General features: G+C 39.7%; 1 protein-coding gene across 4 annotated transcripts in view; it reads left to right on the top strand.

Annotated features, from left to right (window-relative positions):
* The first annotated feature begins 1,560 nt into the window (after positions 1–1,560).
* The window catches only part of DNAJB6 (DnaJ heat shock protein family (Hsp40) member B6), a 64,513-nt gene continuing 39,714 nt past the window's right edge, over positions 1,561–26,359 (top strand). For 2 of the 4 annotated variants that reach the window (XM_065830054.2, XM_071805316.1), the window contains exons 1-5: positions 1,561–1,677; positions 10,759–10,877; positions 12,306–12,415; positions 15,076–15,135; positions 15,485–15,595. In XM_065830054.2, coding sequence (XP_065686126.1) covers positions 10,813–10,877; positions 12,306–12,415; positions 15,076–15,135; positions 15,485–15,595 — 346 coding nt within the window. In that variant the 5' untranslated portion in view covers positions 1,561–1,677; positions 10,759–10,812. Of the gene's footprint in view, positions 1,678–1,831; positions 1,931–2,088; positions 2,168–10,758; positions 10,878–12,305; positions 12,416–15,075; positions 15,136–15,484; positions 15,596–26,359 lie in introns of those variants that run through there. The other 2 variants (XM_071805318.1, XM_071805317.1) reach the window with 2 other exon arrangements.

Genomic DNA, 26,359 nt, shown 5'->3' with positions numbered 1-26,359 from the left:
CTACTAGTTGCCTTGCTGAGTTATATTAGGTTGTCCTCTGTCTCATTCCAAGGTTTTTCCTTTCTGAACTCATCCCACTCCCACATAAACACCTCCAAATTCATGAGCAGTCTTTCAATTGACTTTATTTGGGGAGCACAAGTTGTATGTTTGGCAACTCTCTAATTTCACTTTGGTGATTTATAAACTGATGCCTTCTCCAGCATTTTGAATAAAGGGCAAGAAATATAATTTTACAGCAATTTAAATAATGGATAAGGTCCAATTTTTAAAAATAGAATACTAACTTGGCTGCTTATACTTTGCTCTCAGCCATGACACTCAGAAAACCACATACTCAAATACAACAATAAGGATAGAATCATAGGAGCTTTTTGGTGGGAAGAGACCCTCAAGATCATCAAGTCCAACCATAACCTGACTCTGGCACTAAACCATGTCCCTAAGAACCTCATCTGCACATCTTTTAAACCCCTCCAGGGATGGTGACTCCACCACTGCCCTGGGCAGCCTGTTCCAACACCTGACAACCTTTTCTGGGAATAATTTTTTCCTAATATCCAATCTAAACCTCTCCTGGTGCAACTTGAGGCCATTTCCTCTTGTCCTACCACTTGTTATTTGGGAGAAGAGACCAACCCCCTCCATGCTCCAAGCTCCTTTCAGGCAGTTCAGAGATCAGAAGGTCTTCCCTCAGCTCCTGTTCTCCAGGCTGAACCCCCCAGGTCCCTCAGCCGCTGCCATCACACTCGTGCTCCAGACCCTTCCTTAGTTCCATTCCCTTCTCTGAACTCGCTCCAGCTCCTCGATGTCTTTCTTGTCGTGAGGGGCCCAGAACTGAACACAGGATTTGAGGCACATAGAGTTTTGGTTTTTTAAATTATCCTTCTTTTCACAGAATCACAGGCTGGTTGGGGTTGGAAGGGACCTCTGGAGATCATCCAGTCCAACCCACCTGCTAAAGCAGGGTCACCAGAGCAGATCACACAGGAAGGTGTCCAGGCGGGTTTGAATGTCTCCAGAGAAGGAGACTCCACAGCCTCTCTGGGCAACCTGTTCCAGGCTCTGGCACCTCCAAGAAGTTTCTCCTCATATTCAGATGGAACCTCCTGTGCTTCAGTCTGTGCCCATTGCCCCTCATCCTGTCGTTGGGAACCTCTGAAAAGAGTCTGGCCCATCCTCTTGACACCCATCCTTGAGGTATTTATGAACATGATAAGATCCCCTCAGACTTCTCTTCTCCTTTCACTCAGCACACGTGGGTGTCACTTCTGATTTTTTTTTTAATTCCCTCAGAGAACCACAGAGCGGTTTCCTCCCCCAAAACGCTGCCTCTGCGCACTGAGACCCCGGCCCGCAGCCCCCGCGGTGCCGTGAGTGGGCACCGGGGAAGCCCCGCCCCCTGGGCTGATTGACAGGGGAGCGACCGCCCCGTGAGGCCCGAAGCCCCGCCCCCATGTCCCCGTCCCCGCTGCAGCACCGCCGGCCGCCGGCAGGGGGCGGGCTCTGCTTGTGCCCGGCCGGGCAGGGCCCGGGCAGCGCGGCATTTCGAGAAACTTCCGGAAATAACCGGGCGGAAGCGACGTCGCGCGCTGACGGAGCTTCCTGTTTGCGGCTGAGGTGAGGGCCGCGGAGCTGTTGTCCCGGGCTGCTGGCGGGAGGTGGCGGCTGCGCCGGGTGAGTGCCGGGGACGAGGCCGCTCCGGGACGGGCCTCGCTCCGTTCGGCCGTGCGAGGGGAAGGGGGAGCGAGCGGGACGGCTCCGCGGTGCCTGCGCCAGGCCTCGGCTCTTAGCAACGGTGTCTCTGGTAACGGGGCCTGCCGGCTCGGCGGGGGCCCGGGCCGCCATGCTGCGCACCGGCCGGAGGGTGTCCCCGCGGGGAGCCGGGAGCGCTGCCGGCCTTGGCGGCTCCTTCCCGTGCGATGGGGAGGTGCGTGGCGGCGGCCAGAGCGGGCGGCGGGGTCTCCGGCGCGGGGGGCGGGCGGTGCGGGAGCCGCCCCGGGCGCAGCGGCTGCGTCGGGCCGGTCCCGCGGCTCGGGGCGGGGGAGATGCACTTGGGCAGCTGCGCGCCGTGCGGTCCCGGGCCGGTTTTGTCTCCCGCTTGCCGCAAGCAGAGAAAAAAATTGTCGTTTCTATTTCTGCTTGCAGAGGTTTCGGTTACAGAAAGGTGAGGGAGTGCGCCAGTTCGCTCTTCAATGTGGTGAACGGATCTTTTACCCAAAGTCTTTTTTTTTTTTTTTTTGCAACTTGGTGGGGTTTCTTTTTTTTTCTTTTTCTTCCCCACATGTATTAAACTATACGTGTTTTTTTCCTCCGGTAGAAGTGGTTTAATTAAATTATCTTCTGCGATTATGAACTCAGGGTAGATTCAGTAGTAAGATTTGTTGTGGGGGAAGGCGGTTGTGTTTTGAACTTGCTGTTGCCAAGGTCCAAGCTGAATTGAAAACTGTCACTGGCAGGTAAGGGCCGTAGTTTGTTGGTAGTATTTGCTGGGCTTCTGAAAGGGTGGCGAGTTGGGAAGTGGAGTTGCTTATGATCAATGTTCCTGTTTGTAGCAACGCTTTATGCTGTGTTAGTTTTACTGTCAGAGTTCTCCTGGGCTGCCAAAAACGTGTGCTGCAGGCTTGAGCCCTTCTAATGAAGGCATTAGAAAAGGTGCTTCAAAATGCTGAGCAAACTTGTTTTGAATTCTGATAATAACAAACTGCCTGGTTGGGTCTCATTTGGACACAGCGACAGAAGAGAAGCAAAATTTATAACAATGCTAATGTGCAAATGGTCAAGCTTGTGACATTGCATAGTCGATCAGTGATCAAGCCCTGAGTTTTTGGGAAGTAAAGTGTCAAAAAGTGATAAGAACAAGGTGTTGACACAGAGGGAACAGCCTAGTTAGGCACTGCCTCTCTGGTCTTCTGAGGCTGCGGTTACTACTGACCTTAATTTTTTGTTTACTCTTTGGAGATCTTTGTACTCTAGTTAGGAGGATTTTGTGTTCAGCTGATGATTGAGAGCCTGGTGGTTAAAGTACCACTTAGTTTGCTGGATTATGTTGTCAAAGAAGATTTGTTGGGACCAGTGAGTAAATGTATTTACAGATTTTGCTTCTGTGATTATTTTTTTATTATTTTAAACAACTAAAATGCTAGCTAGTGCATAATATTAGTCTAATTTTGTTTTCCTCTCTTAGCTCTCATGCTACCTTTTCCATGGAGAACAAGAGACCATTTGAAATGCGAATTAATTTATGATTAAATTTTCTTTAAAAATCTCAGACATTGAGGAGAAATTCTCTGTCAGATTCTTCTTTTTAGCACTTGTGCTTTGTGACTACAGCCTGTTCTTACCAAAACAGCATTTCTCCGTGATATTTTCTGTCTTTCCTAGATTGGTGCATTTTACGAACTTATCTTAAGCAGACTTTGTGGAAGAACATGCAAGGCCTTGGTTTTGTGTAACACAGAGTTTTTAGCTGGAGGTATAATGTGATTTGCTATTTAGCTTTTCAATAGATACATAGATTTGTCTCTACCTACCAAATACTTGCTTTCATCCACTAGAAGTTTTGGAATGTATGTGGAGAGAGGTAACAATTTATGTTAAATCATCGATTCAATAACTAGGGTATATGAGTCCCTAATAGTATTTGGGCTGTACTGAGGAAGGAAGCACTTTTTTCCTTTTTTTTTTTTTTTTTTTTTTTTTTTAATTTACGGTCAGACTTTCAGGACTACTACAGCTGTACATTTGTGCTTAACCCATTGGCGCAGTTTGGTCTTTGAGCTGAGGTGGTGTGGGGTGGGGGTGATGACGGTGTTACAGTGAGTCCGGAGGCGCTGCAGGTTGAGCAGAGCGAGTGCAGCCGCCCCTGTAGCTGCGTGAGCAGTTCTTGTGCTCCTGGCTCTAGAGGATGGTGCTGGGGTCACCAGCCTTGGAGGTGTTGAAAAGGCGTTTAGACGAGGTTCTTGGGGACATGGTTTAGTGCTAAAGTAGGTTATGGTTTGACTTGATCCTCAGGGTCTCTTCCAACCAAAATGATTCTGTGATCTCCATCACATCCATACACTGAACTTCCAGACTTGAGCAAACTGTTTCTTACCATATGATGATGTTTTGAAGGGAATGTATTGCCTTAATTTCAACTTTGTCGTGTGAGGTTTAATTTTGTAGTATTTTGCTCCTTCGGTAGGAAGTGCTTCTTTACTTTAGTAGCTTTTATAAGGAACCCCATCAGCTCTGTCCTGAAAGCATTTTCTGTCAGCAACTTTTCCTTTGTCTTGATTTATTAAAGAATGTAGTGAGACATGTACTTAACTTTGTCAAAACTTGTTGGATTTTATATCTGTTGATCATGTATTTCAAGATAGATTTTAATTAAAACTGTAGCTAATGATATTAGTAGGTTGAAATTATGTTTGCTTTGCTTTTGAATGAAATAGTACCTATGAATGGCTGTTAGATTTTTCTGAAGTTTGGACTTAATGAAAGCATTATTCTGCTTCTGTTTATTTAACTGCTAGGGAAGAAATAATTCATGTGTATGAATTTTACTCCTGCAGTTGTAGGTTTTGTTTTCTGTTTGTTCTGCGTACGTACCAATATCCCACTGATACTAGTGAGGACCCACAACTTAACAAGGATCTTGTAGCTCATATGATAAGCCTGAAGCCGTTGATAGCTACATTGCAGCCAGTTTTTGTTAAAACTTTGTTAGTTCTTTTCATTAGAAGAGATTGTTTTCTGTCTTAAAATGTAGTTTGAATCTGTGACACCCTGTCATTGCTCTGAAAAAGAAATGGGTGTTTGTTTTAATGTAACACTTTTTTTTGCTGGTTGGCTTAAGTAAAATTTTTGTGACTCAAAAAACTACTTCGGGGAAGTGTGTAGAAACTTTGAACTATTTTCTTTTCCATGAAGGATCATCTGGTTGCATGTGATTATTTGGCTTGAAACTTTCTAGACCTGATCTTTGCCAGTTGAGACTTTCACTGTTTTTAATCACTTAATCAAACACAGATCATACTTTTTTAAAATGAGTTAGGAATATTTTTACTTTGTATAAAATAGCCTTTTATGGTTAGTTTTAGGAGGGTACCAGTGTTCCAGATATTTGTATGACTAAATTCCAAATTTGGACACCTGAGTTGTTGTGTTTTGGAAAAATGCCCCTTTGCTTTAAGGAGGGATGGTGAATAAGTGCCCCTTGATTTAGGGCCTGCTTGTAGATCAGCTGGATAAGCAGCCGGGGTGTGAGGGCAGCCTGTTCGCTCATCAGCTTCCTTTTCCAGTTTTTGTCAGCTCGTTTACTTTTCTTTCACAGATGAAGACTTTTGATTTATTCTCTTTCTATTTTTGGTAGGTTAATTGTTTTTTAATGGTTTCTTACATGTTGCCCTCTACAGGCTTTCACTGTGCCAGACAGTAATATGAACCCTGTGGTTCTTGCTGGTTGTGTCTTGCTCTCTCTGGGGAGGAGAGAGTTGGACAGGGGTCTTTGTAACTTCTTGCCTTGATGGAGTGAGTGGCCCCTGTACAGCTGGCGGCTTTGTTTTGTTGTGGTGTTTGTGGTTTTTATTTTTATTTATTTATTTGTTTATTTTAATGCGATCTGAACTACAAGGTAACACAGTCAGCCTAGTTACCTCTTCTCCTGTATGTACTTCACCTTCTCCTATAATAATCACTGTATTCAAATCCACTCTGTTTTCTAATGTAAAACCAGGATGTTTAGCACAAACATGAGATTCAACTAAGCTTTTTGGAATGTTCATTTTATTAGATTAATCTCCTGGGGATGTTTTGGTAGTATTATTGTAATGAGTATAAACATTGCTATTTAAGGACATTTTATTAACTTTAGTTTTGTGGAAAATTTACATTTTTCCATTAAACAATAAATTTGGGAAACAAAGGTAAACTGTGACAGCTTTTCAAAGCTTTGGTAAGTAGAAATTAAAAATACTGACGTTTTTAATATACCTCAGTCTGTACCACACTGCGCATATATTGTAGATAGGTTAGAAAAAAATTATGTTGGTGCATTGTTTAAATGTATTTGTCAGATTAATTATTCAGAAACTTTAAACAGGTTTTCTTGCTCTGTATTACTACAGTCAGCAGAATTAAGGTAACTTTCTTTCGGTTCCTTAGCATTCTCAAACTTCCTTTTACAAAGGTTTTCTGGTGTACAGTGTGGGCACTTTTATGTTAGCACTTGTACAGCACTAGCACTGGGGACCTTTGCAAGCACAGCCAGCAGACTGCTCATGGTCTGAGCGTAGTTCTGTGTGGCACATCCCAGATATTGTTGCTAGAATTGACAAAGATATTTTCATTTATTAGAGATTTGGCCAAGGTTTTAGGTCTTACATAGCTTTCTGTGTTGCTGAGTTGTACTAGGTAAAATGCATTTGATTGTTGCCTGAGTGGTGTTCTGCTCCGAAGAGCTGTTGTGTGAGGTTTATCTGGTTTTGGTTGAGACGTAGGATGACACCAGAAGGCAGTTTCTATAACCAAGATCTGTGTGTTAAAGGCCGTGACCTTTTCAAATCAGTGAGGACTCCCTGAACCAATGATACACGTGTGTCTTGGAAGCCTTGACAAAGAGTTAGTGCTTTATGGTGGCTCTTTATTTACCCTTCTTTTAGATGGGTAACTTGAAGAGATATCAGCAAGTAATTACAATTCATGGATTACATTTGAAATCTGTGGCTTGTGAACAAATGAGTTGACTGAACTTTATCTGGAGTTTATTACTTCAAGACTGAAAATATTTGTAGATGTCTCTGAATTTACCATACCGTCTTAGCTATATAAAAATTAAATGAAGAAATAATAGAAAACTTCAAGAATGTGTGTGTCGCTTGCTGTTCTTTGTATGGTCCTGGATCCACCACAGTATTAATGCTGCTGTAGTCTTGTTCATACTTTAAGGAGTGTAAAACTTCATCAGGTCCAGCTGACATACTGCTTTCTAGTAAAAACTCTTGGAATGTGAAAAATAATGTTTTTTTAATCATAGGTTGCAATTCCAAAGATCCTCGAGTGTGTGCATCATCTATTAACATACCAGAGACATCTCTAAATTGCTCAGTTGCTGTTGAGTAGGTCAGGCGCAAGCTCAAGCTCAGCTGGGATTCAGAACAAGGTATTTATTCTCCCGGTGTTGCCAGCAGGCTGCAGTCCCTGAGCTGTGTTTGTGGAAAACAGGCAGGGACCAGGATGGCTTGCGCAGGATGTTGATGACTGGCTGCTGCTGTGGATTGCATGAATCAGGAATTTGGAACTTCAACTCCCTCTGCGCAGGTGACTGCTCCAGTCACTTAAGCTGGAGCTATTCTGGCATCTTTCAGGACTCTCTGTGCTGCCCTCTTGCTTCATGGCCAGAAATAGATAACTTTTTCTGACTAGGCTGACTGCAAAGGTCGCACGTTCCTTGCTGTCTGAATTCCCTTCTGACCGATTTAAGAATTTCTAGTTTGGATGCCTTCCTCCCTTCAGTATGGAAGGGGTGCTGCTTTGTCATCCTTGCAGGTTGTGCATCTGATTACTTTTTTTCTTTGCCATCTCGTAAAAGTTTATAGCTCTCTACATATCAGTCTTCTGTAATTCTTCTCATGCCTTTTATGTAGCTGAGGACTATACTGTAAAGGTAACTCTGAACTGGTCTAGCTCTGGGCTGTGCTGCAAGAGAGAGGTCTCAGATCTGGTCATGTACCCCTGTCACTTGTGTCAGGATGAGCATTCAGGGCTTCTGCTCAATACACCAGCACAACGCTGACTTCTCCTTTGATGATTGGAAAATCTATAAGCTATGGAAACTTCTAGTTCACGGTGTTTGGATGTTTGATTTGCTCATGCTCTGAATAAGGAGTTAGAGTAGCTGATGGCATCCAATAAACACAGTGCAATTAGGAACACAAGTAACTGTAGATTTTTTGCAAGCAAACATGAAGGCCGTGAAACAACTTCTTTCATCTGGAGTTTTTTTGCTTTTTTTTTTTCTGAGACTTTGAAGATTTTCTGTGGCTGGAAGCAGGGAGTTAGCTAATGTGGGCTGGCTTCCTTGTGGCTTTGGAAAAACAATAATGAGTGCCTAGTTAATGAGCCTTGCTTGTATATTTGGAGACCAATTGTTTGACAGATTTGGGGTTGGAAGAAGATTTTTGTTGTGTTGTTTTGGTTGAGACAGTTGAGATTTCCTTTTGCAGGAAGGTATATGGTTTGCTTATTTGAATCATCTAGGCATTTTGACCATGCAGATTCTGGTTAGCCTTCAAAAAGATCAATAGTTTTGTCAGCCATTTTCTGTTTTATTATAAGTTGATGGTGTGTTTTTTTTTCTTGACTATTTGAAGTACTTTTTTTTCCTGGAAAGATTAGAGGCAGAGGTCAGTTCTAGCTCATGAGTGGTTGTTTGTTTGTGGTGTGGTTTTGGTTTTTGTTTTGTTTTATTCTCTTACTGGCTGTTGAGCAAAAATCCAGATTTTTATTAAGTAGCTAAATATTAGCTACTGCAGTTCTATGTATTCAGATGTGTTGCTTAAGCTGGACAGAAAAAAAAGCTGCAGATGATTTTTCTTCATGGAAATATTGCTAAAACCATTTTGCACGCAACAAAAATGTTCCTATGGTACCTAAAGATGTGGCAGTGCAGTTTATGCTTTATGGTAACTTAAGAGATCATTGGAGATGAACTCTTACTGTCACTGAAATGTTTGACTGAGAGAAGGAGAATACAAACAGTTTTTCTTTGGACAAATGCTGACTTGTCTTAATTCCAGACTTCATGTTAGTGGCAAGTAAAAACTAAACAATAACAGACAAAATACAGAATATGTAAGTGCTGGGCATTTCATTGAAACAAATAATTCCTCTGTTCTTGGAGGAGTTACTTTTTGGGTCAGAGCAACCTAGTAAGTGCTAGTCATGTTGTCTCAGCACTAATTTTTTTTGTCCCAGCCTCAAGTTTCTGTTATTTAGGATGTATTGGTATATATATTGAGTCTGAGCTTGTAACACTGCAATACTGTTTTTATACAAACAGCTAGTGTTTAAAGAAAGATATGTCGAAATTAATATGATTACCAGTTTCAGCAGAGTTCTCTAGGGAAAGATGAGATTTATTTTTCAGATCTAAATTGCTTTTCCTACCTGCTTATTCTAGCTAGAAGCTTGAGTTTTGAATTTTCCCTCTAAGATATCTGCCTAAATTTGGAGGAGTGTTAATGCAAGTCTTGTATTTAAGAAAAAATACCCAAATGCAAAATATGGAAAAAAAAGCTTAGCGGTATGGTATGTACTCTTATGTGTTGTGGCTTCCTACTGTTAGCTCATTGATTTTTAGGCCAGTGCCTCTTGTTAGGAGGGGTTCTGACCTCTAGCCTTAAGCTGGACTCATACTAGATTTTTTTTGTCCCCCCTCTTAATTTCTTTCTGTAAACAGTACGTTCCACAGATGCTATTACTCATAAGGATTGGCTACAGGATTTGATAACATATTAAACCCATGCTAACCTTGCTCCTCACCTGTGTATTCATAGAGTTGTTCTCCTAATCATTGTTTTGGAAACAGCAAAACTAGTGAGGCTGGTTGATAGCAAATATCCTGGGATGTTTTAGGTCATCTGTATGTTTGCATATTGAACCCTGCCATTACTATTTGGCATTCTCAGTGTTTATTTTAATGCATGTCTCACAACTTCCTTGGTGTTGATTAGAATACTAACTATACCTTTACTATTTTTTTCAGTGTGGAGGTTTCTTCAAAGGGCAAAGTCGATTAGAGATTTGTTAACCCCACTGCACTTTAATTTTCTAAGTATTTGTGGGGACTGTATGTTAACTAGGTTGTTAAAACCACCCAGGTTTGAAAAAACACATGCTTGTCTGATACATTTACTTCTATAAGTAGTTGTGAGGGGGGAGGTAGTGTGGCAGGGTATTTCTTAAACTGGTTTTGCCATTTGAGGAAATGTGTGTATAACCACATCCCTAATTAAAGTTAATTAAGCTTTAACCTACAACAGCAAGGTATTTTTAAGATGTACCAATTTATTTTAAAATGAAGTCTCTTTAATGTTTGTATTCCAGGATGTTGAAAGATACATGTAATGCTAGCACAATGAGTTGATTTCAGAAGATTTCATTGGGCTATATCATGCTTGATTCTTTCAGCACTTATGTGAAAGAACATGAAAATGAGACTTTGCCTGGGCTGAAATTAAAAAACACTGAATGACTTGAGGGGGTTGAAAAAAGTTATTTCAGTGAATTTTTGTTCTTGGTGCACAGATAAGAAAATGTGACTAATACATTGCTGTGTAGTTATGTTCTAAGTATATTTAAACTGGGTACTCCAGCACGTACGTTGCTTTTTTGAAGGTAGTATCTCAGTGGCAGTAATATTATGAACAGTAGATAGAAAAGAGGTGGCCCCTTGTTTATGTTCATGTGTGCTTAAGACATGACACAGGTGTCAGGTGACATAAACAGGATAGGTGGTTTCTTTTGCATTCAGTGTTTACATATCAAAATGATGACACACTATTCATACTTTTCTTAATATAGTGATTAAATCTAGCATTTCAGCCTAATTTGTTTCTGGAACCTCCTGTTTACCGGTGTTTGGAACATTCAGATTTCTAAAAACAAGCAGCTTGCTCAGATGAGAGTTGGAACTGGAAGGTACTAGGCTGCTACCTGACTTTCTTGAAGTAGCTTTACTATACAAGTTACATTTACAAGTTCTTCTTGTTACAGGACGTGAAAGGACTCAGCTGTTGTTAACAAGGCCAACAAGACAACTACCGAAACATGGTGGATTACTATGAAGTTCTGGGAGTGCAAAAGCATGCCTCAGCAGAAGATATTAAAAAAGCGTAAGTATCACTGATAAATATATATGTTATGTGCTTTAAGGAACAAATATAATCACATGGTTTCTGGATACTGACTTTGTCGTCAGTGCTAGGATGAATAGTAGTCATCCCAGGTGATACCTTTGCTAACAGAGAATTATTCAGTCTTCTGAATAAAAAGCATTTGCTCACTTTTATGAAACTGGGAAGAGAATACTGAGTACTGCTTAAGTGAAAATGCTGTCAGTCACTGGTTTTTGATCATTGTTAAACACATTTCTGTACAAGCGTGCCTCCAAACTTGACATGGTGCAGGCAGTGACAGACCCTTCTTCTTTGGCTGAATTGCAGTAATTAGTCTTTCCCTCCATTTGCAGGGGTGATTTTTCAAGGTTATTAACAAGTATTTGGCATGCTGCTTTTTTGGATACTAGCTCTTTCTTAACATGAGGTCTGGTTTCTGTGCTTACATTTTGATGGACTGAGCATCTGTTACTATTAAAAAAATCCACCACTGTTTAAATTAGGAGTGTTCAAAGGAATTAAATACAGTTCTTTGTTTAGATTTACTGTTTATATACTGTTTTAAGATGGGTGTTTGTAATGTTTTCAAAATATACTGTTTACTTTTCGACAAACAATTGGGAGGAAACATTTATGTAATACACATTTCTAGTATACCAAAACTGTCTGACAGTAAATTGCAGTTTCAAATGACCTGGAAATAGTGCCTTCTCCGAGGGGCCTGAGCTTAATCAAATTGCACTAGTGTGTGGAAGTCTGGTTTTTTCCTCCCTTGTTCTTTACCTAATTTCTGCACGTACTACTTTGCCAACTCAAATGTTTGAACTGTGATCTCGTATGACTCCATGTAAAACACTCCAAACCAACCTAAGTGCAAGACTGACTTTGCCCCCTTTAAGTAGTTATGGACACTTTGCCGAAAGTATTTCATTTGAGGAGATAGGAGTTGTGTGCAGGTATAGCAGTCGAAGTTGTTACTGAATTTAGGGTGCTGCCACAGTTTGGTATCAGAGTACTCCCGGAGCTTTGTCATCTTTGTCTGTACCAGAACTGTGCTCTTGATGCTTCCAATGGTTGATTGTGGTATTGAACAATTATGGAGCTCTAAGGAGAAGCCCATAGCAGAAATGTTGTGGAATGTGTTGCTTAGACCTGCCAAATGTTGATCATCAGAAATGCAGAAGAATAATCTCAAAATAACTAAAGAACCCCAAACCCACTTATTTTTTTTAAAGCGTATCTGAGTAGATGGTTCTTTCTGTACCTACAGAATCTGTTGGTACTGGTTTAGGCACAAGATACAAAGCACTGGGGAATTTCTAAATACTTTAATCTCTGACAGCTTGCTTGAAACATTTTGTGTTTCTCTGTACAGCATATTCCTTCATTTCAGAGTAAAATATCCTGTCTTTTCCTTCCATTTAGGTACCGTAAATTGGCATTAAAATGGCACCCTGATAAAAATCCAGACAATAAAGAAGAGGCAGAACGGCAATTTAAACAAGTGGCTGAGGCCTATGAAGTTTTGTCAGATGGTAGGTATTTGAAAAGGGCTATTGAACTGCAGGTCTCTAGTATGGGTATCAGACTGAAAATGCTGATGCATGGTGCTTTAAAGGGATATTGTAACTTTACCGTCGAACTCAACTACTTCCTTTTCAAAAGAAAGGCGAGAGAAAAAGAAACTTGGAGAATAAACAGGAATTTTGAAACAAAAAGTTTGGGATCTCTCCAGATAAGTAACCAAACCAGTTTCCTTCTAGAAATTGAAATCCTATGTTTGCCAGGCCCTCTTCAGGAATTTCTGAAGAGGCATCTGTGAATACTAGGATTCATTTTATCTTCCGAAGTAAAGCCAATGTTACTGTCAATATAGGGGAGTTATTGTGTTTATCCAATAAAAACTAGGCTAGACAAGCTCTGAAGTATCTGCTGCTGGGTGTACTGTGTCTAGTTAAGCTAGTCTCAACAAAGTCAAAGCATTTGGTAAACCTTGCTGAAAATTTGGATTTTGTTTGGGTGAATTCCGTAAATTCAGTCAACTGTGATAATGTGAGTGTTTATATTTTAAATTGTTCTGAAACAGTTGCTTAGGCTGACCCATGTGGTGCAAGAGTTCAGTTTATAGTTCACCACTATCTTTTTGCTTGAAAAGTATCATTAAGTTTTGCTAGTGTTCTGGCAAAAGGAGTCTGAATCATAACAAAGTTGATTTAAGCCACTTTGATTATTTTCCCCTGTAACTGACTGCAGCTGTCTGTATGCTATTTCTGAAGTGTCCTTGATTGCACCTGAGACCAGTGAGCATGGGAAAGCTATATTTAAAGCACTAGCAGCATCTAGATTACGTTGCAGAATTTGGCCTGATTTATTAAGTTGCAGTCTTGTACACCCTGTTTCTTTGGTTTTGCTAATTAATAGTCATGGGAGAAACAGAACTTAATTTATGGGCAGTGCATTGTATACTTGTCTTCCAGAGTAATTACATTTTTTTGAGCGAGATAAAAATAGGATACTGGTCTGCTTGTTATACAGATCTTCAAGTTCTTTGGAAATAGTACACTACTAGAATTTTAGAACACCTTCTGAAAATGCTGCCTGTTTTTGGATCTAGACCAAATCCTAAGTTACAGGTTTCTTCACAATCATTTGCGCACCAGGGGTGTCTGAATGCTGAGCCCCATGGCTGAGAGGCAATCAGCTATTCTGCAGACTTAATGAAGCTTTCTGACACCATTACAGGCTTGAATGAAGACATGTTTTTGGCAGAAGAATAGTTTTGTAAGGGGTTGCATAAGCAAAGAATACTGAAAATGGGTGATCATAGAACACACTTTCCCTGTGGTTTCAAGAACGTTGTATTTTTCAAGATGAACTTTGGGCTTTGCAAACCCTCAGGTCTTCCTCGTTTCTTGCTCCTTTTCAGAATTTGCTCTTTTACATTGGTGGGTAGGTTAACCTCCTTTCTTTAAAAATTGTTTTCTACAAAGATAACATGGGTAATGTACCAAACTTTGCTGGGCAAGTGTGGAGGGAGGAGTGTGTGTGGGAACATGTTGCAAGTTTCTGTTATTTGGAGATAATGACCAGCATATAAGATTTTAATTCCTATTAGTCAGAAGTATTTTACTTTTTAGCAGCTGTTTGGGGTAACTGCATGTTCTTTCAATGATGCTATTTAAATTTCAAAAACATCTTTCACTGAAGAGATCCAGTGGGAATAGCATATTAAGAGTCTAAATCAGATTCCCTGACTGATTTTTTTTTTTGGCTGATGTTTCCACACCAATGCAAGCAAAATAAGCTGATTATCTGCCTCTTTAAACTCTTTAGGTTCCCTTCCAGTACCAACAGTGCAGTCTGATGTAGTATTGTAAAGCTGATTTTTCTCCACTTTCTCATGGATACTGGAAGGCTGGTCTGCAGTGAAATTAAGAGCGAGCCATTCCATGTCTTCTGAAATAATAGAGCTCAAGCAATTTCAGATCCCTCAATGGCATTTTTTAACATCACTTCATTAGCTTTTATTAACCTAGAAGTGACTATAATTAATTTGAGGGGTTTTGCAGTTACTCATGCAAACACTGTTCTTCCTTTCTCGTAACAGTCACAATGGGCTTGGTCTTGTGCAATAACAGGAAAAGAGGCAGTGGTCAGGGTTTGCAACAAGGGACATTCCAGCTGGATAGAAGAAGCAAAATGCTTGCGATGAGAATACTTGAGCACTGAGGCTGTTTTCCAGAGGGACTGTGAGATTTTCTTGGCGATTGTTGAGATCGGGGCTATATCCAGGCAAGTTTTGACCAACTTTGAGATTAGACTTGTTTGGAGGAGAAGTCTGAATTCCAGAGGTCCTTTACAACCCAAAGCTTTCCCTGGTACCTGTGGAAAGGTGAAGATTGCGGTATTCTTGTAAAGGCAAACTTCCTTGTGAAATACTGGAGATTTTTTAATGATACAACAGGACTTGAACTTATACAACTAAATGGTAACAAGTCTAAACTATAGTACCAGTTCTTTCTGAACCTAAACTGGTTTGGAAATTCTCAATAAAAATGTTCATCAGTTATGTGCCAGAACTTTCTTAATAAACGGACTCTGGGGAGATTTTTAGCTGAGAATACCAGTTAAGTCTTTTTTTTTTCCAAATTCAATGTGCCTGTTTACTGACATGATGTACAACTTCTTTTTGTAGCTAAAAAACGTGACATCTATGACAGATATGGAAAAGAAGGCTTAATAAATGGAGGCGGAGGTACGTTGACAACTAGCAGTTCTTTACTTTCTCTAATCTGGTGGAAAACCATTTTCTGTAGCTTTTTTTTTAAGACAGGAATCTGGAAATGCCTGTTCTGAGGCCTAAAATGTGATCTGAAACTGAAGTTACAATTGTTTCTACAGTGCCTTCAGTTCTAAAATGCATTATTGATATCTGGAAACAGAGAAAAGATAATTAATTATAGAAAGTAATACCTGTACTTAACTTCAGTGATATCTGAAAGGGAAAGAGAAATTTTAGAAATAATTATTCAAATGTTATATAGGCCTGAACTTCCTTGTTAATAGAATGGTGAAGGTAATTGAAGTTTAACTTCTTTTTGCAGGTGGAAATCTTCATGATAATCCATTTGAATTTGGATTTACATTCCGTAACCCAGAAGATGTCTTTAGGGAGTTTTTTGGTGGAAGGGACCCGTTTTCATTTGACTTCTTTGGTAAGTAATCCACTGGTTTTAGTTATGTGTATCTAAAGTGTGGCTAAAACTTTTACAAAACAAACATAGCTCATGCAGCTTTATTAGAAATAGCTCTGAAAACTGGAGGTAAACAATTCTTACCTGTTTCTCCTTTGTTGATTTGATAGTACAGAACAGGTATGGCTTGTCAATTAATGTTTTGCTGGAAGACCTGCTGTGTCTCTATAGTTTGGACGGAACTAACAGTCAGTGGAAAAAGTGCACACTGGAATTCGCTTTCGATAATTTGATCAGGCAAACTTAATCTGTTTCTTTTGATAGTCTCTCTTGATCTGTAAATATTTAATGTAGCTTTCAGAGCTTCTGAACTGGACAGGTTAACTGTAACTGGTACAAATTCACACTGAGCGCTGTATTGTATCATAGCAGGAATGATTTTCTTGTATCAAAACAAGAACAGCTGCATACATAATCTAGACAGACTCCCAAATTTGTGTCACATGTTTGCTAGTGGGATGTAGCCCCTAAAGGCTCAGATGACTGAAATAGTTCTTGAAGCCTGGATTCTTCATTTAGTTAAAGGGAGTAATATGTGGTAAAGTTGTCAAAGTAATATTTTTTACCGCAGTGCTGATGGTCTTTTGGCATGTGATGTTGCTTGCTCTTGTGTGTTGAAGGTCTTCTCAGAGGTGCTGGAATATTCAGTAAAATGTTGACCTTCAAAGTGGAGCACATCGTGTGTTCATTATTTACTTAAAGGTCCCATATTGAAAACTGCAAGAGATGTGCTTGAAAAACAAATCTCTCTTCCTGTTCAGTACCTTGATATTGATTAATCTCTATAATAATGTATGTAGATGTTTTAATATTTTGAAAGGTAGCTTTTTATCTTCGGCAGCATTAAGGGGCTAATTCAGCTCAGATTTTAATTGTATCTTTCTTTAGTTTGCTATTCAGGGATCATCAGTTGTTGGATGACTAATGAAGGATTAGAAAAGGGGTTAAAGGGGTGGAGGCTGAATACAGTAGAAGGTTAGCTGATGAATTAGATGAGTAGCTAAAGGAAGAATCTGCTTGAGGATAAACAGCAGAACTTGAGCAATTACGTGCAGTGGGAAATCAGCAGAAGTAGTAAAGGGGATATTGGGGGTTGCATCTAGTAAAATACAGATGCATTAAACGGGGGCTGAACTAGGAAGATGCAACTTCTTCACTGTTCCCACAGCAGCAGCAGAATCTTAAGGAATACTAGATGAGGATTTTAGTTTAGATGAGTGATTTCAGCACTGGTTAGGCCACATCTGAAGTACTGTGTCGAGTTCTGGGCTCCCTAATACAAGAATAGGGTCCAGTGAAGGACCATTAAGACAAAAAAGGGGCTGGAGCACCTATCACATGAGGAAAAGGCTGAGAAAGCTGGAATTGGTCAGTATAGAGAAAGCTCAGAATGGGATCTCATATATAAATATGTGAAGGGGGGTGTAAAGAAGATGGAGCCAGGCTGTTGTCAGCAGTGCCCAGTGGCAGGACAAGAGTCAGTGGGCACAAACTGAAGCACAGGAGGTTCTGTGTGAACTTAAGGCAACACTTTTCTACTGTGAGGGTGACCAGGCATTGGAGCAGATGGCCCACGGAGGTTGTGTGGTCATCATGTTTGGAGATGCTCAAAAGCCATCTACACACAGTCCTGGATAACCTGCTCTAGGTGGCCCTGCTTGAGCAGGGCTTGGACCAGATGTCCCTGCCAACCTCAATCATTTTATGATTGAGTGGTAGAAAACCTAGAAAAATCTGAGCAAGATGTTGAGTAGGAAGCTAGTGAGGGGGAGCTGGGAGAGGATGTTCAGCTCTTTTGTTTATTTCTGAATCTCAGATACTTTAAATAAACTAGTTGGTTCTCAATCAGATGTCTTCAACTAGAGTAAACTATATAGGTAAGGCATGTTCTAGCTTCTGGAGATTGACATAGGCTGTTTTTTATTTTGATTGTGTTTCCTTCACCAGTAGAAGATTTAATTTGGTGTCTCTAAAAATGTTGATGTTTGTGACTAACCTTAAAGAAGTGAAGTTAAACTCTGCATGTTAAATATTCATGGACTTAAAAAGAACCTGAGGGCTTAGCTCTTGAATTCTTTAGAAACAAGGCTGTACAACATAGTGCATAGAGGTCTCCAGCTTACCAAATAGAGGTACCACTACTGCCAAAGTTTTCCTGGGATACTGCAGCTATTTCAGCCACTCCTGTAGAGGAAAGCTGGTTTGTCTTACCCTGTGGAAAGAGTGGATTTAAAACCAGACCTCTGCACTGAAGGCTTACTTCCAGAAACATTCTCCCACTGTTCAACACCCCAATTTATTTACTTGTTCTAAAGGAGGTTAACTACTTCATGTATTGATCACTGTCATTGTCAGCTTTAAGATGTGAGTAACGTAGCACAAGTTCCACTTCTTGCAGAGTAAGTAACACTGTCAACAGTGTTGGGTATAGTCCAGTTAGTGAAAACAGTCCATTTCAAAGCTTCCTCCCCTTCATGAGATAGTCACAGTGTCAGTGATCAGAGTCCTAGAACCTGTGTTGAGCTTTGAATTCTGAGTAAAATGTCTTGCAGTTTTTTTAGTCAGGAGTCTTTGAGGTGAGCACCTCTTATTTTTCAGAATTTTTTTTTTTGCCTTTAATATACTCAAGACATTCTCTAATTGGATGGGAAAGCGTAACTTGAATCAAATTTTCCACAGCTTTCTATAAAAAGTGTTGGCAACAGTCTCATCTCTGCAATATTTACATGAATGTTTAAAGTGGTACAGCATGAAAATCTGGGTGCTTTCAACTGAATGTAGTACATTTAATAATGCCCAACGCAAGCAGTAGAATTTTATGTATAACATGATTATTTGTATTGGTTAACTAGAGCTCTTCTAGAGTCTGATTTGGTGGAGTACTGCTGGGCAGCTTCTGTCCTGAAGAGTAAGGGAATTTATCTTCTAAAAACCCAGAAATTTTCAACTTGTTGATGAATTTTCTGTGGAACTAGTGACTTTCTAAGGCACTTGGGTTATAATTGGTTTTATAAGGCTTTCTGAAAATGTGCGCTGGTGGAATCAAACATGAAACTGAATAAATGCTTTGAGATGTTTGCACCTTCTCATACAGTTTGAAGTGGCATATACTGAGGCCCACAGAATGCAGGTGGGACTGTTTTCTGATTGCCATTGAATATGGAAAGAGTAGCATTCAGATGCATAATCCCTGTAAATTTATGAATATGAAGAATTTCTAAAACTGTGCTATGAATTGAGTCTCTTAAACTCCACTGAGCTACGTTGCACTACTATTGCTGTTACAGAAAGTTTTCTTTATGAACAGAGGCATCTTAATTCATCTATGGAAAAGACAAGAATGTACAAAGAGTTTGGTGGTGGCTTTTAACTGATGAGTCCCTTCAGACTTTTCAAATGAAAATTTATAATACTGTTGAAGACACCCTGAATGCTTCCAAATAGGGCAAAATTAATGTTATGTGCTGTGTGTTGCACGTAGCTCAGCCAGTCACAATTTCTCTTCACTGATTTGCATGCAAATACTTTGTAAAAATCAGGGTGCATGAAGACAAGTACTTTTGAAAAGTTGATCTGATAATATGACAGCAGGTTAACTTGTGAGAATTGGGCTCACTTTCTGTCACTCCTTGTTACAGCACAATCTGCTTTTGCATAGTGAGCTCTTCCAGTGACAGTTTTCAATCTCTTTGACATGTGAATGGATGATAATCCATATTAACAGGAGTAAAAGAAGAGAAAAGGTGATGCTTCCTATGCACTACCACTCTTTGTATTGCAAAGTACTACATAGGAGTATCAATATCTGGTTAACTGGTATTTAGCACTCTGTACCATATACCTGTTCTATTCTTTGACCATCCTTTGACATTAGAATGGACTGTTTCCTCCTACTGAAATGAGAAATTCATCTCTATATAAAGTTAGTTTTATACGTAAACCATACCCTACTCAATTTATATATAGTGCTTGCCTTGATTTGGTTCATTTGTCTTCCATGTAGTGTGTTTGTTGTATTTTACTTGTAAACTTTTCAAGGACGTTTTTCAGTGTTATCACTAGTAATGGAGGTGCATTCATTAATTTAAAGACTGCTGCTTCAAACATTGCATGGAACAGAAACTGATAGGCTTTGGTGTAGCTGGGCTGTGATTCTGGGCTTTTAAAGAATTGGCTTAGTCTTGGCTTTTCAGATTCTCACTTCAAGAATGGGTTATGTGTTGGAAGGGATTATCAGTGAGGAATTATATTGACAGATGGAATGGTTATCACAACAGCATAACATTACCTAACAGGCAATTTAGTAGTTCAAACAACTTTTTAAGTAGTTAAGTCATATTTCATGTACATTGAACTTCACGTACGCATCTGGTGACATTGATGAGCCTGAGTAATTTCTGTGTGGGCTAGAAAATCCAGCTTGGTACCTACAGCAGCCCAGTATCCTCCAGCAGCAATATCTAGAAGCCAGACAGAATGTTTCTGGGCATTTCAAACAGCTTTAGATGCCTGTATGTTTAGTTCAGTGAATCCCACAGGCATCCATGCTTTTCTCTGTGGTAGAATGTGTTGTTAATGTGACGTGATAAATTGCTCCAGATGGATGCCCTCTCTAGATTTCATGTCTGAGCGAAGTCTTATTTGTGGAGTCTCTTTCCACGTAATTTATTATCTTGAACAGTTTTGCTGTAGTTCCTAAACACTTTAGTATTCCCATTGTGCCTTCTGAGATGGCATTTTATAAATGCCTTAAATGATTTCTTAGTTTCTGAAGTAGAATTCAGGATGTATTTTAATCTAAATACCACATGATGTATATAAATCCATATACATTCTGTGGGGTTTCCCCTTGAGAATTCTGTTAACCTGGTTTCTGTGGTTTTTAAAAGTCTCTACTCTTGTAAACCAAAGGTAAAATTAAATTTAACATGACATTAATATGACTATCTAGATTGAATTTTTATCACAGAGAACATCAACTAGCTAGTTATATGGTATATAGTTTTGTTCCACCAAACAACAGAATTACTGTAGGTTGACTGCTGTCATATTGGTTACATATGATGAGGCCTGAGTGTTCTGGAGAAGTATAGTGAGTTACTTCAAGCATCCAGGCTGAAGAGTCTTCACCTGACAGGAAAGAGGAGAATCTGCATGCAGTAATCCTTGTAAGCTCTTACTTTACATGATCTGTGTTTTAGGACGTTTAGGAATGGGATAGCTTCATCAACCTTTTTATCTCAAGGACGGAAAGTTGTCTTGCTGGGGCAAAAGGTTTGCTTAAGAGTCAGATAATGATTTTAATCCACGTGTAATTTCATTTCTGAATAATCATGATGTTTAGGTATTCTAATGTAAAATGTATTTGTTAATCAAACATCTCTTAAAACTGAAAATGGAGGCGGCTTTCAATTAAAGCTGTCTTGCTCAACATTGTCCTCTCTCTAATTAATCTTCTTGTTGACATAAATTTGCAGCTTTTGGTATTTATGAAGTGCTCAGAGATTTTAATGTGCATTCATTGCTTTGGTATGAATGTGCACAAATGTATTTCATGAGCACCAGTCTTAGATCATAATTATCCACTGAATGGTCCAAATCTCACTACGGTGAATTTTTCAGGAATAACTTGATAGATTCAAAGAAGGTCTTTGAAATACAGGAATTGTCTTTCCCAGACAGCATTACCAAACAGCAATAGATGGAACTGATGTCATGGCTTCATGTGTAGCTAAAATAATGTTTAGCTTCTGCTGCTGAAAGGGTGGAGGCCTAGTTCCAAATTCTCATGTCCATCTTAAAGCTTTAATCTTTGACACTAATATCCCATTAGACACATTGAGAAGCTGTTTGATAGCTCACTGGCCAAAGAGGAAACTTGCCTCCAGCATCCTTAGTCACTTCAAGTTGTTAGTCCTCAAGAAAACAGTTAGGGGGGTTATCTATCTTTTGATGCTTAATTTTCCTTGAATAGCTAGCTGGTTAGATTGGTCAGAGGCCAAATGCAAAACATAGTGCAAGGGGATTGGGTCATACAGTGGTAGTGGAAGATTCCTCTGTTTTTAAGGTGTGCCTGAACATTTGGGCAGCAGTTTGGTAAAGATGAAATGCTGATTAGAGTGGGACTTACATACTCTAGTGTCTATGTAATTATGGTATAGATGGCATTTGAAGGTAATGTATTAAGCCTCCTTTTCCTAGGAAATTACTAATCTCAAGATCTCTGCTATATATCATTAGAAAGACTTGCAAATGCTTCCACTGGTAAACTGGCTTAAACAAGTGGGGCAAACATCTATTTGAGTTGGTGTTTTGGAAGTGTGCAGTTCTTATTAATGAACATGGAGAAACACTCCAGGCAGGTGAATCAACAGTGCTTGCAACAGCATCTTAGTGTCTCTTCTGAGTAAGTGGCATCAACAGTTTGGTACTTTGTTGTTAAAGATGACATTATTTCAATGCAGAAGTGGTTACAGGTTTCCGTGACCTGTCTTGTTATGATGATGTTCTTTGTAGTGCCCGGGTACGCTCCAGAGCTGTGGTGTGAGGTTGTGTACTTCCTGCAAATCTGCATCTTTGAAACTTTTTTCAAATAGGAGACAAGCTAGAAATACCTACTGCAAGAATTCTGTTTTATTAGATATATCATACATCTATAGCCCTTTGCATAAATATATTATTCAGACCCTTATTTCAGAATCTCTTCTGGCATGATCTATAAAGTGACGTATAGTATGCTTTTGATAGAAAGAACTGATTGCAGGCTGTAATTCTCAGTGCTGTTGAGTCTGCTTTGTTCTGCAGGGGCTGAGTAGTCTTTCAGCATCACTGCTCAGTGCACTGTAGCTCTGGTGTCCCCCGCTTGCATCTGCAGGGTGGGTGTTCAGCTTTTCCTTGGCATCACGTTTTGGCAGGGACAGCAGTGTGGCTCTGATCGCAGAGAATAAAGGAACGAAAGTGTAGTGGTTGGGGAAGTAGCCCAGTAAGTGGTGACTGAGCTGTGATCCTGCTTTTATGGGGCAATATTCTTTTACATACTATCCCTATAAGATTGTCAGTGTCCCCGCCTGCTGCAGCGTGTGCATGTGAGAACGCTTTCTGGCAGTGCATGTTTTGTCTCAACTCTTGATTTTTCTGGAGGTGAATGATAGCATTGCGCTGCAGTGTGCTCACCACATCGTTCTGTGGCTGAAAGCATCTTCCTCTGCTGCTTTTTGCCACCGGGCACTTTTTCCTGCTGTCTTCCCTCTAACCAGCACAGCTGCTTTTTATGGTCATGGTGTGAACTTCAGCAAAGAATTGATGTGGCTGAACTTCCTTCCATCTGTTCTGCTGATCTGTTCTTCATTTGGTTCCCAAGAAGCTGCCAGGGTACCAGTGTTGTGGTAGAAGTGACTGCTATAGGATGGGGCACATTTTGTTTAGTATATTGTGATGATTCCAGCTGATGCCTTAGATTTGATGAATTTCATTAAATTTAACTGTATTGTAGAGTGCTTCGCATGTAGATATTATGGATTTTTGCCTTCTTTCCTCCTTTCCCCATCATATGGTGCTTTCCTGCCCATTTTCTTTCAGACATACCAGTCTTCAGATATACCAGTGGGATTAGCTCATGGATGCAACAGAAATGTAACAATATAAACACTCCAGTGTTTTCTTTTGGATTAATGAATTAATACAACTTGTCATTCGGTTCCATGATCACAAAGCAGGAAAGAAGAGCTATCAGTTATTTTAAGTGGTATTCTGCAATAGGATTATATTGCTGAAAGTGGGAAAATGTGTTAGAGCCGAGGACTCCTGTGGGTGGGGTTAATCATGACCTACCTCATTTTGAACTGCAGAGAGATGCAGTGTAGTAGTTGTTGTTTGACTTTAGAGGTTAAATACTTTCTTTGTGACTACAGAAAAGCAAGGTAGGATTCCATGGTGCACAGTGAGCTGGTGTAATGTTTTATCCAGAGGAATGAGACATGCATTTGAATTAGCAAAGATTTTTCTAAATAAATTCTTTTGGAAATGTTACCTCTAATGTCATTCTTTTCAGATGGGTTTGTTGGCGTGCAGCCTTTTGTGTTGCTGAGGCTTTTGTGCTCCAGCCTTCACATTAATTTTTTTGGCTTCTCTAACTGTAATCTTACCTAGTAACAGCAGGCTTATGCTTAAGCATTTGCTTTTTCCCCAAACAGCTTCATGTCATCTCCTGTTGCTGATAAACTAGAAGTCTCACTGGCTACCTTGAGATATTTCACCTTTTGTTGTCTTTGCTATTTTTTGCACCACAAGTTCTGTGTCAGAAACGTGCTCCAATATTTCTGTTGAAACTGAATCTGATACTCTGCCCTCCCATAAGCTTTTGGTAATACCCAGACTAGAATATACTATGGCTGTATCTCCAAACAGCATTTATTACACTCTGAGGTAACACTGGTCTAGTATTTTGGTTTTCTGAAGCTTTTCAGTTGTATAGTACTTATATAGCTTTTTGCCTTTTTTAGAAAGGCCTTAACTTGTGGTTGGTGATTTTTTGTTTTGTTTTTTACTTCTTACTTTTATTGATCTGATGGGCTTCTGATATTTAGTCAGGGAATTACATGGATTGTAAGTTGCACCAAAATAACTATCATATGAGGAGTCATTAGAAAGAAACAAACAACCAAAACCTTTTTTTAAAGGCAAAAAATCCCCCAAACAAACAAAAAAAAAAAAAAAAAACAAAACAACAACAAAAACCATACAAGAAACAGTTGGCTATTGCCATATTCACTGCATTTGAACTGTTTGGAAAAAGCCATCTATGTGAAAAGGTTATCATGCATGGAAAGGTTCTGCTAGATCACAAAAATAGACCTACCAGGCTGAGATGTTATTATTTTGCTGAGTGGTACTATTGATCATCCTGATTTTGGGACTAAAAGCATACACAGGGTCTGAATAGATGTGAGGTTGCTGTATTAAAGTATATTTGGTGGTGGATACAGCAAGTAAGAATGCAAAAGCCTCCTGCTGCCTTCTCTCCTCATGGGTTTTGGTGGTGGTGTTTTATGGTGTTGTGGTTGGTGGTTTTTATTTCTTTATTTTTCCCTTTGCATGCTGTACCTGGATGGATGTCAGGATAATAAGAAATATTCCCCCAGGAAGGTCCTACCCATTTTCCAGTCTCTGCATCATCCATCTTGCTGAGCATTCTGCAGTGGTTCCAGTGTCTCTGTTCACTGGCGAGAGTTACTAGAAGAGCACTGGAGGATTATTAGCAGGGCTGCCAACAGAAATCACCTGAGGCTGGGGCATTTGCTAACACAGAGTGCTGGCCTCTTCCTTTGGTGTGTATGGTTGCCAAAGGCTACTAAGGCATGTCCCAGTCTCCGTTAGGTTTTTGTGAAGGCAGTAATCCACTTAGAAGCTGAGTTAGTAGCAGGGATCTCAGGGAAATTGTGATTGTCCCTTAAAAACCTTTGTGTTTCTGCTGCTGTTGTGCTGAGGAGGAGAGATTCACTTGCAGAATAGACTGATACACTGTGGAGGATTCAAACCTCAAAGCTTATATGGTTGGTTGTTTTGTTTTTATTTGAACTCCAGGTAACGAGAAAAATTGAATTATAAATAGAAGGCTTAACACTGGTAGTAATATAATATAGATCATTTGTACACGTGAGTGAATGACCTTCATAACTAACTTATGAGTCACTCTAGTGAGAATAAATTGCGCTACAAAAAAATTCACTGCGGTGATTTTACTTGCTAGCTGATAATGCTAGTCTGAAAAAAATACCTTTACTTAAATGGGTGTAGCGTTTGTTTTAGAAACAGTAATTTTGGTGGTAGGTTCCCATATTTCCAAACTGAAGAGTTGGTTTATTTTCTGTTGTTTCAAAGGTAATAACAGGTCATCTTTTTATTGAAGAAACACAAAAGAAACACCCCAGGAAGAAAAAAAATCTTATTGCTTGCTTGGCTACTGTACATAAGATAAAAGTTTGGTCCTCCCTTGTTTTATTCCATAACTGTGGAAGCTTGGAGAAGGATAGGGTTAATTTTGTTGTTCTTGGCATTTTTTGTCTTTGCTGATGGGTGTGTGTGTTTTTTTTCGTTCGGCATAAATACATCATGACATTTCACCTTTATTAAGTAATTGCAAATGGAGCAGGCAGTAACTGATATCTTTTTATTATCAGAAGGCATTTTAGTACTGTCACTATTGCCTTAACTTGGTGATTTATCATATAACAGCTTGGATTTTTGTGGGAGTACCAGAGGTGGAATAAATACTGCGTTTCTGACCTTCACTTTATCAGTTTGTAGTTCTGAGCAGTCATGGGGTTATAAGAGTTTTCCCTTGCTCTCATACTACTGTCGCTGCTATCACTAATTTCTGCATTTTTCAATAAGAGCTTCTTCTGAGCAGTGTTTCAAACTGTTACCTTTAAATATCAAGTACCCACTTGTAAACCTTGGTAAAATCATTGGTACTGTACAACACTAATTTGGGGAGAGTTGTGATTGATGGAGGCAGCAGCTGAAGTTCCTAAACTTTTCTGATTTTGTGCAAGTATTATGTTTATTGAGTGTCTGTTAGATGATTGCAATTGTGTGTTGTTTTAAGAGCACTAGTAAAAAGCAGGTTTCAGATAAATGTAGCGATAACTATCCTTTAGGAAAATGTGACAAAGAAAATAAGGATTTCTTCCATACAGGTCCTCTCCATCCCTGCCCTCTCCTTCC

This window comes from Patagioenas fasciata, chromosome 2, assembly GCF_037038585.1.
Source record: "Patagioenas fasciata isolate bPatFas1 chromosome 2, bPatFas1.hap1, whole genome shotgun sequence".
Classification (NCBI taxonomy): Eukaryota; Metazoa; Chordata; class Aves; order Columbiformes; family Columbidae; genus Patagioenas; species Patagioenas fasciata.
This window is presented reverse-complemented; position numbering and strand designations above follow the sequence as displayed.